We start from the raw sequence: 10,781 nt of genomic DNA, 5'->3' as shown, positions 1-10,781 counted from the left end.
ATTTCTTGTGACACTTACTCACCTACAGTTAGAAACCAGAGAAGAAGTGGCCTGATTAAAACCTTCTTTGATGTCAGAAAGAGACAAACATTGTACAAATCTTGGCAAATTAAATTCACTTTCGCCATCAGAGGAACTCTATTTCAGGGATGTTATGTACATTTTGGATATCCTAACTAAATAGTTTTTTGTAATTTCACTGAGCGAGAACCAGCTAAAACTAGCAGAGGTGTATCCGCAACATCTGTTTTCAAGAAGAGAGCAAGCATTTGTGTGGTTGTATCTTGCAGAATGATCTGTGAATGATATGAGAATGATATGTGGTTTTTTTTCCATCTGCTCTTTTGGGCCATATGCAAAGGTACTATGACATGTTCTTACTGGCATGTTCTTACTGGCAGAAAAGCTGCATAGTTTCCGATAGATAAACCACATAGTTCTTACCATTTTTTCTACTAATCCTGAATGGAAAAAAAGGCCAAGATAAAGGTTATTAAAACGTGTCAAATTTGCTCTGTTTTTATTATAAATGACAACACAAAGTGCATCTTATAAAACAAACATGTGATTATTTATTTCATATCAGATGTAAAGGCTGTTTGAACAATATAATTATTGTGTAATTCATCATTGTAGGTTATAACAGGTGTATGTGATAAGGAAGTATTTATCCTCCTTCATTATGGAAGTAGAATAATAATACAGTATCTTTGAAACCCCAATATCTGTCATCATTGACAGGTTTACTTTGTAAACATCCCTTGGATGTTTTCCCCTTTTGTTGCTTTTATACATGAAATCATGGTCAATATAGTTTGGCTTTTTTGACAAGAATTTGAAAAAAAAGCTTCTTTCATGTCAAAGTTAATTAAAAATAAATAGTGTAAAATAAGTGCATAAATATTCACCCCCTTTAAAGTGACTGACCTAATTCAACAGAGGTCCAGCTAGTTGATGCCAGCAGTGTCACAATCACTGAAAAGGAGATCACCTGAGTGCAGTTGATGTGTGTCAAGTGATTGTAGTATAAAAACCCCTGTGTCTGGGAGGTCCAGTCTCTGGTTCATCAGTATTCCTGCTACAATTGCAACATGAAGACAAAAGAACACTCCAAGCAACTCAGAGAAAAGATCATTGAAAAGTATAAGTCAGAAGATGGCTACAAAAAGATTTCCAACTCACTGGACATCCAACAGAGTTCAGTTAAATTCATCATTAAGAAATGGAAGGAGTATGGCACTTGTTTAAATCTGCCTAGAGCTGGCCGTCCTCACAAACTGAGTGACCAGACAAGAAGAAGACTGGTGAGGGAGGACACCTACGACCACTCTGAAGGAGTTAAAAGCTTCAGTGGCTCAGATGGGAGAGACTGTACATACAGCTGTACCCCGGGTTCTTCACCAGTCGAAGCTGTATGGGAGAGTGGCAAAGAAAAGGCCACTGTTGAAGAAAGCACATATGAAATTGCGCCTGGAATTTGCCCAAAGGCATGTGGGAGACTCAAATTCTTGTCAAAAAAGCAAAATTATATTGACCATGATTTCATGTATAAAAGCAACAAAAGGGAAAAACCTCCAAGGGGGTGAATACTTTTTATAGGCATTGCAAATCACATGTTAAGTGTCCCTTCTTGATCTGGGAAACAGTAGTATGACAAAGAAAAAAACTAACTAAATAACTATGCTGCATGATTAAAAGGTTTGTATAAAAAAACCAATTTTCTGCTTTCTTAAATTCCTAAAATAGATAACACATAGACAAAATAAAGCATGAGTGCTTACTTGCAAACTGAAAGTTATTAATATCCTTATTTCTCTTTTCTTTAATTATCATTGCAAAGTATTAAAAGCACAACATTATAATACATTATAATTTTGGGCTTATTAGTATAAGCGTCTGCTAAATGACTGTAATGTAATGTAATGTATAAGCCTGAAATGTTTCCAGTTGTTGTGGTTGATGTGATTCATGTCACGTTGACGTATTTAAAAGGTGCTCGCTCCACCTTCGTTTCACTCTCTGTGGTGTATCACACAGGAAACACTCAGTGGCACTTGTCGACACCGAAATATTAAACATGTTTCTTTTCAAACTGCTTATAGTAACTTTAAGTTTTTATGATTTGGATGCTTTGAGGACTTGCCCAAAAGGTAAAATATTACTTTCTTGTACTAATTTCCCTCTTCATTCTGGATAATAGCTTTAAAACTTCGGTTTATTCCTTGTGTGCTTTATTAATAATCCAAGGGCAAAGGTTAAATCCTAAGGCAAATGGTTGTGATGTCTGCCCAAATGACGCTTTCCAGCCTGAAGAGAATGATTCCCAAACCTGCAAAGTGTGTACAAAGTGTGATGGCGGTAAGTGTTAAAGCTTTGGAATGATGGATTTTAGACAAAAAACCTAACACAATACTGTGAGCAATAACTGATAACCTACATGATATTTCACATACTCTAGCTACAGCATAATTAATCTGTTAATAAAGCCAAAACTTTGCATAAAACTGGTCCGTAAAAAATGGGGTTCATATTGTGCTGAAGAAGAAAGCTTCTTTTTAAGTCTCATGTGATCTCATGCAATCTCATTTCTTTTGGTTGTTGTTGTAGAATCGGGAAGTGATGTTAAAGAGAATTGCACAAAAGAGACAAACACAAAATGTCAGTGCCGGGAAGGATTTGTTCCCTGGGAAAGTGATTCTTCCTCTTGCAAATGTGAAATTGGATTTGAGCTGAAACATGGAGGTAGAGAATGTGTAAAATGTGACGACGGATATTTCAGCACACGTATGACCTCGCCCTGTCAAAAATGGAAAGAGTAAGTCTTCTGTATTAATGTTTTTTTAAAACTCTGAACATAAATATTCTAAGAATAATAGTAATATTAATATAAAAAATATAAAATTATATATATATATATATATATATATATATATATATATATGCAAAAATGATCTCAACCACGTCTAAAGTAGTTAGTTACCTGTTGTTTATGGCTGTATCCTTTATACCTCACTCTAGATGTAAATGTGGAGTGAATACCAAAGGAACCAGCACCTCAGATGTCATCTGTAATAAAGAGTTACAGGGATGTAGTGACACAAGTAACACTTACTTCACTACACCCCGCACATCAACCACAAAGGTTTCTCTAATCACACTCTTAACATCCCAACATCCACGTGAGAGGGTCCATACTCAGAGAATGCATACGACCACCACCACCACCACCACCACCAAGGCTGCTTCAGAACACATACCCACCCACATTGGTACAGGTAAACATTTGCTGCTACTACATGACACAACCTTATAAGGTTAAACAGATCATTTAGTAACCTTTAACTTGCTTGTCTTGCTCAGGTATGGCCTTCCTCATCCTTGGAATTATTGGACTGCTTGTACTGACCGCTGTGACCTGCAAGCTGCACATTTCTCCTCAACCAGCAGCACCAAGTATGTCTCATGATTTAAAGTAAAGTGAGTCAGCACTTAAAGGGCGGTTAGCTTAGCTTAGCACAAAAAAAATTCAAATTGTGAAAATGTCACATCACATTGTTATAGGGGATAAAATGCAACACTATTTCTCCGTACTGTCACTTCCTGATTACCACGAGGTTGCCAGAGAACCAGCAAGGACTCAAGGACTTCTTTTTAGCATCTTTCTGCTAAGCTAAGCTAACCAGCTGCTGCCATAATAACTCGGCAAGAAAGCACACAAGCATATTTCCTGTAAATGTATTCCTTTGACCATAACATTCCTTGCGCAGGCTAAAGTCAAAGACATTATTCTTTTTTAATGGTTCACAGGCTTTGTGCCATTTACAAAGTAAGACAAGGAATATAATTGTGGATATAAAGAGTATATTTTTTAAAATCAATTATGCTTTAATTTTTGTTTACAGAAAATGACTCATTGTGTCGGAGGCCAGTTGAGGAAAGCGGCGAGGGCAGTCTGGCCTCTCTCAAACTGAATCCAGGAGAGTACTGAGGTCTCCAATTAATCTGTCAACTAAGACTATGAAATATTGGATCATAAAATCATCATAGGAATCATTTTAGAATGACCACTTATATTTTCCTTGTATTGTTGCTTTTATATTAGAAGATTGTCACATCAGAAAGATTAGTTACTGTGTCTGTATTGTCGCAGGTGTAAGCAGTATTGTCAATATTTGACTTTTGTTTGTTCTGTTGTAATAGAATTATTGTAAATTATGTGAAAGAGATCATACCGCACTATTTGTCATTTAACTGTTGGTCGGGTTAAGGTTAGATAGTAAAAGGTAGCTTTTACTACTTAGGATGCCATACTTACTTTTAGTAAGATAATTATATGCAAATTTACTTTCTGTGTTTCCTAGATATATATAAAACATTTTAGATTTTTTACAATGACCTCAGAGATCATGCAGCTATTTTATATTAACAATTCTTGTTGCTCTCGCTAAAATTCATATATATACATATACATATGTTTTAATGCTTTTTCAAGCCTTGTGACTTTATATATTGTGATCTGGTTTAATGGGGCAGGAGACACAAGTCTGAGAAATACACAGTATGAACAGTATAGTAAAAGTAATAACAATCAATACCCATGATTATCAACGGCTGGAGCCTTTGATAAATACATTTTACTTTCTTCCCACAGTCTGTTTGTCTCTATTATTTTCGTTTTGTTGATTCAGTTCTGTTCCACCGGTAGCAGATCTTGCGGTAACTGTGCATTCAGTGGTGTGTGGGGTTGGGGGAGATCCCCATGTGCCTCTTTTTCCCACTGAGAGATACTTGCTCTCATGTTTTCGTTTGAGCCGTAGGAAAGATTGATGTTGTAAACGTATAGACTTTCATGTTGTTTATACCTCACTGGAGACTTTCCCCGGAGCAGTACAGTCAGAGGAGTATTGAAAGCATACCCTCATTATTTCTATTCACTAATTTCCGCTAAGAAATCAGATAAACAAGCCTCCAAGTCACAGGTGTGTAACTGGCTGGCTCTAACTGACTAAATCTACTTGGTTACAGCTCATTGATTGCTTTGACAGCGCTCTCTGTTGGAATAAGCTTACATTTCTTGGTTAAAAACTGGTGAACAAAGTAACACGATCATTTACTCAGGTACAAGTACCAATACACAAATGTAAAAATACTCTGTCACAAGTAAAAGTAAATATGTTTTAGCAGTAAAATGTGAATGTGAAAGCATGAGTAAAAGTACTCTGCAGAAAAATAGTACAATATGTTTTCATATTGCCTTCTATGTGTTTTTAGATTTTACAATCTATAAAATAGAAATACTCAACCAAAGTAGGCCCACCTCAACGTTGTTTACAGTGCTTGCGTACATGTACTTAGTAACTTTTTTTACTGTTTAAACAACAACTCACTAGTTATCTGACTCTTATTGTAAAGCACATTTTTTTGTCAAATATTGTCTCCGATTGATTGTTGTTCTGTTTTCAAACTGCCATGTCCTGAGAAAATGTGAATAGATGTTTGGTCTTCTTTACAAATAAACTATACCCAATTGAGTCTTTGCATTTGTAACATAGAGTATACACACACTGTACACTGGAACAGATTCTGTAAGCACGTTCAGTAAATGTCATTGATCCAGGAAGTCGGTGGTTTCAAAGAAATATACACCACGCAAACCAAACCTGTACGTTTTATAGAATTAGCTGCAACTTAACTCATGCGTTATGACCCCTTTTTCATCTAGTAGAAAAGGTGGTGACGATAACACAACAACCAAAGATCACGAGTCAAAAACAAGAAGAATAGGATTTATTCAAAAACTCAGGTGCAAACAAAGGTTCTCAAACAAATGTGGGAGAGGATGGGACAGAAATGGTCGGGCCAAACTAATAGAAATGAATTTAACAAAAGAAGGCCTGGCTAACTCTCTCTCTGAAAACAAAACACAACAAAAACAGCTTTACTGGCTTTTCTAATAAATATCTTCTCCAAAACAAATACAGGGGTGGCATCGGCCAATAAACCTAATGTGTATATACAACAGTGAACTACGTGAATGGAAGAATGTACAGGGTACCCCAACAGTCACCTATAGTCCTCAACCTCTCACCAAAAACCTTAACAAACAATTTGCTGCACAGCTCACTCAGGCAGAGAACAAAAAAATGAAGAGGGTAAACTTCTCCTTTTATTTAGGGCCTGCTCTGGTGATTGGCCAGCTTGAAGATTGTGGAAGCCAGAGCAGCATGATTGGGCTGCACAGGTGGAAACCAATCACCTGGAGAGGGAGAAAAATACAGAGAGAGAGAAAGAGAGAGAGAGAGAGAGGCAGAAGGGGAGAAAGCACACACACAGACGCTTCGCCCCTGCCTGACACGTAACATCATTGAATAACAAGAATTGATGCCACTAAGTGAAAAAAGACAACACACATATCTTGTGTTGTAGTGACCACTCACTAGCAGGACAATATTGGTTAGAATTCACAGCGAGCTAGCCTTGTTGACGTTATATTTACTTGTTAGGTTTATTCAACTACATTACCCATGACCGTTAGCGGGTTGATGAGGTTAATGATGTGGGACGGGGGAGCGCTTGTTGTGTTGTCAGCGCGAATGCAGAGTGTGAAATAAAGCCGACGTTTATTTACTCCGTCCACAAAAAGCCTTTCTCAGCCCTTTTGTTTCCCACACTCCTACAGAGTATACATATCTTTTAAACCAGGTTTTTACAGTTTACTTTTTTAAACATGTTGCAGGTGATATGTTAATTAATTCTGTAAGGATAAGCAGACTCTATCTGCTGAGGAGACTGAGGTATTTTGGAGTGCAGGGAGCACTCCTGAGGACCTTTTTCGACTCTGTAGTGGCATCAGCCATCTTTTATGGAGTGGTCTGCTGGAGCAGCAGCATCTCAGCAGCTGACAGGAAGAGACTCAACAAACTTGTCAAGAAGGCCAGCAGTGTGCTGGGGTGTCCACTGGATATGGTGGGAGACAGGAGGATGATGGCTAAGCTATCATCCCTGATGAACAACACCTCCCACCCCATGCAGGACACCCTGGCAGCTCTGTGCAGCTCCTTCAGCCACCGGCTGCTTCACCCCCGGTGTGTGAAGGAGAGGTACCGCAGGTCCTTCCTTTCAGCTGCTGTCAGGTTGCACAACCAGCTCTGCTCCCAGTAGACCACATGACACATGACATTAAAAAAAACCTGTGCAATACAAATACACTGTGCAATAATAGTTATAATAGTTATTCCGTATATATAATATTTCCGTTATTGTGGATTCTTTACTGTTTTTTATTGCTTATTTGCTTATTTATAATACTTGTTTTTGATCTTGTTTTTTTTACTATGTCTCTTGTTTGCACTATCCTCTATGCTGCTGTAAATCCTGTAAATTTCCCCGCTGCGGGACTAATACAGGATTATCTTATCTTATCTTATCTTATAGTTTGTCTTCCAGAAAGCCATTATCTCAAATCATTGTCACAGCAAAGGGAAAACATCACACAAATAGAAACCCAAAGGTTATGTGTGTAACTTTTTTTCCTTGGAGTGTTCGTTTGTCTTTGTATTTCTATTTGTAACGAAATGCTCTAAACAATGTATTCTTCACATTTGTGGAGCAGCCTAAACAGTTCCCCTTTCAGACAATACAACATGAATCATATTCCATACCATAACCTTTAGTGAACTTTTATATTATCACGCTCAGCTACAACAAGTATGCGTTAACAGCACGTATTCCACCCACCCTCACCACAACACCTACAGAGTGGGTGCAGTGCATTGTGAAGGGAACTCCAGCTGTCTACAGACGCCCTTCGTGGTTACAGTGACGTTTCACACTGCTGAGAACTACATTTAAATACGTCTATGGTTATCTCACATCCTGACGAAAGGATTCAGAGCGGCAACTATGTGGTTGTGAGTGAGTGTGAATGAGTGAGAGAGGGAGCGGTAAGTGTAGCGGTGGTACAGCTCACATGTGATGAGGTTTTGATTGGTGTGATTTCAGCAGGGGGATGCCACTACAACATTTACCAAAACACATGACTTTGTGTTGTTAATTATTGTACATTGTACCATAATCTAAGGCACGGGTTCGCCAATGACCACACCCATAATGAAGCACAACACACAAAATCTATGCAAATGAAGACCACAGCAAACATCAGACTCTCCCGTCAAAAATGTACAGGACCACAAGTCATGCATCAATATTAATCACTCACTAAAGCACGCTTTCATAGTGAGTCAGAGTGGACACATAAAGTTATTCATTGACTGTGGAGCCCACAACAACTGGATAAAGATCAACAACAACAGCAGGGCTGTAATCAATGATTGTTTTTTATTATAGATACGTTGTTGATTATTTTATGATTACTTGATTAACAGTTTTTTTTACACAACAGGAGCTCAAGATAATGTCTCCAGATGATGTGTTTTGTGCAATCAACCAAGATCAAGTTACAATGATATTATAGTGAAAAAACCACCAATCTCCAATATTTAAAAGGGTGAACCAGAAAATGTTTGGTATGTTTGCTTGTTAGTTCATAACTGACAAACAATGTAATCGATTTCCAAATTGCTGATGATTTAATTTCTGTCAATTTTACGTACTACTCATTTCAGTGCTACTCAACAGTGTGTTGCATTTGCCAGGAAACTCCCTCCTTCTGCATCAAATGTCAACAAACCCAAACACAATACCAGTTGAGAGCAGGAAATTCTTTACAAATCATTATGCATTTCTACTCCTGCATCATAGAAGCTACATAACCACCAAGCAAAATCACATGTTTACATATATGCCGCATATAGGAGTGTTGATCAACGCACAATGAACTGCAAACCAGCCAAAAAAAACAAAACCTAACCACGTTACACACTTAATGTAATGTAATCAAGGACTTGAAAAAAAGATTTACACTGGGTTTCATCTTTGAAATAGTCACAGCATGTGACTCTCCAACATTTTATTGAACTACAAACATTTTAACTTTTTCTCCCCCTTATTATCTTGGTTGTTGGTAATGCTGCTGTAAAGTCAGGGAAACCCTTCAAGCAGAGGAGTTGAGTAGGCTAACAGGTGGTATAAAGGCAAAATTTACTGCAGGGACTTGTTTTAGAATAAATGATATTATGCAGGTGTCTGTAGACTTTGGGGTTTCCAGGAACCAAACTGAGTCATATTTAGAATATTGTAATTGCGTTTGTTTGAGTGTCATGGCTTTCTTAATGTCATGTTCGCTATGTCATTTGGAAAAAGAGGATCTCTGCTGAGTTAATGTCTAATGGTACGAACCATTCCTCAACCATGGTAACACATGAGATATGAGCAGAGCTTGCTTGAACAAATCACATGTCCCGATTTCCATAGATTATAGTTATAAGATAAGATAAGATAAAATAATCCTTTATTAGTCCCGCAGCGGGGAAATTTACAATATATAGCACATAAAGGTGTAGAAGAAATGTACAATATATAGCACATAAAGGTGTAGAAGAAATTTACAATATATAGCACATAAAGGTGTAGAAGTGTGAATGAAAATAGATGACTCAACACTTCACTAGAAAAAAGGACAGTTGCTTTGATGACGCCTGCTCTGAATGCAGTATCAAACTTGAATACTTTTAAATCCCAATTAAATCTCTTGAGGTTTCAGTAATCCTAAGTGACAAGAAACAAATAACCTTTAAGAACCGAATAGATTGATGATAAAGAACTAAAGAACCAAACCATATTGTTAGAAATTGTTAGAAATAATATTGCAGGTATTTTACCAATATGGAAACAGTATCACTTACTTTCTACCTCATATAGTCCATCAAATTAAACTTTCAAGAGAGTTTCAAGAGTAAAACTAGTTCAAATTTATCTCCAGGTTCACAGAACAGATTTCCAGTCTTGTGCCTCTTCTTTGGTTGGCTATTTAGGAAATGATGCATCCTGGATTGAAAATAGCCAACATTGGAAGTCAGAGATTATGTACTTGAGCGACCAAACATAAAACCTGTATGGACCTGGACATTTCTGGAAGGAAGTCATGTCAGAAGTCAGAAAGGAGATGCACTTATGACTTCTGGTGACTAGTAGTTCTCTTGAATACCTATGTTGAATACACTTCCTGTAAGTCGCTTTGGATAAAAGCGTCTGCTAAATGACTGTAATGTAATGTAATGTAATGTAATGTAAGATCATATCAACAGCTACTCATCATGGTTTAAGAGTTTATTAATGTTTCAATAGTGACCCTTGAGCATGCAGAAGCTGGTTAATCTGCTTTATCTGCAGTTTCTGCGGAAGTGTTTGACGTGACAAAACCTGAAACATCACCTCCAACACCAACACATGCTTTAAAGAAAGGCAGATCCATAATGGTGAAGACATGCTGATGTCTCTGTTTTGTCTTTATTTCTCTGTCCCCCCTGTAGGCTACATATTGGGTCTGCTTTTGATGAACAGACACTCGGCTGTCCTTCAAAAGTCAAGCTAAATAGCCCTGTCTTACATATATAAAATAAAATTACACATTGAAATAAAATCACAAGGTACATGTTAGGTTAAAAAAAACAACACAAACTAAAAAACGACATAAACCAAATACTTTTTTAATTCAGTTTATACTATTGTATGATAATCTTAAATCAAGTGGGAGTACAAGTGGTCTTTCACTTCCTGAACTATAAGTCTCGCACTGTGGTTCTCGGAGAGCTAACCACATATCTCGCTGACGTCAGCAAACACAATAAAACCCTGAAGGCACAAGCAGAGCCCTGGTCATA

General features: G+C 37.4%; 1 protein-coding gene across 2 annotated transcripts; it reads left to right on the top strand.

The window, feature by feature from the left end:
• Positions 1–1,968: 1,968 nt before the first annotated feature.
• Positions 1,969–5,512, top strand: si:ch73-361p23.3 (tumor necrosis factor receptor superfamily member 4). 2 transcript variants are annotated; one of them, XM_054617548.1, is made up of 6 exons: positions 1,969–2,150; positions 2,248–2,358; positions 2,608–2,815; positions 3,019–3,269; positions 3,361–3,453; positions 3,903–5,512. In XM_054617548.1, exons 1-6 carry the CDS (start codon positions 2,078–2,080, stop codon positions 3,986–3,988), a joined length of 822 nt encoding a protein of 273 aa, XP_054473523.1. In that variant the 5' UTR covers positions 1,969–2,077; the 3' UTR covers positions 3,989–5,512. The 2 variants fall into 2 exon arrangements, with proteins under 2 accessions (XP_054473523.1, XP_054473522.1); XM_054617547.1 differs by having other exon boundaries at positions 3,019–3,275.
• The last annotated feature ends 5,269 nt before the right edge of the window (positions 5,513–10,781 follow it).

The sequence above is a fragment of the Anoplopoma fimbria genome, chromosome 17 (assembly GCF_027596085.1).
Source record: "Anoplopoma fimbria isolate UVic2021 breed Golden Eagle Sablefish chromosome 17, Afim_UVic_2022, whole genome shotgun sequence".
In the NCBI taxonomy this organism is placed as follows: Eukaryota; Metazoa; Chordata; class Actinopteri; order Perciformes; family Anoplopomatidae; genus Anoplopoma; species Anoplopoma fimbria.
This window is presented reverse-complemented; position numbering and strand designations above follow the sequence as displayed.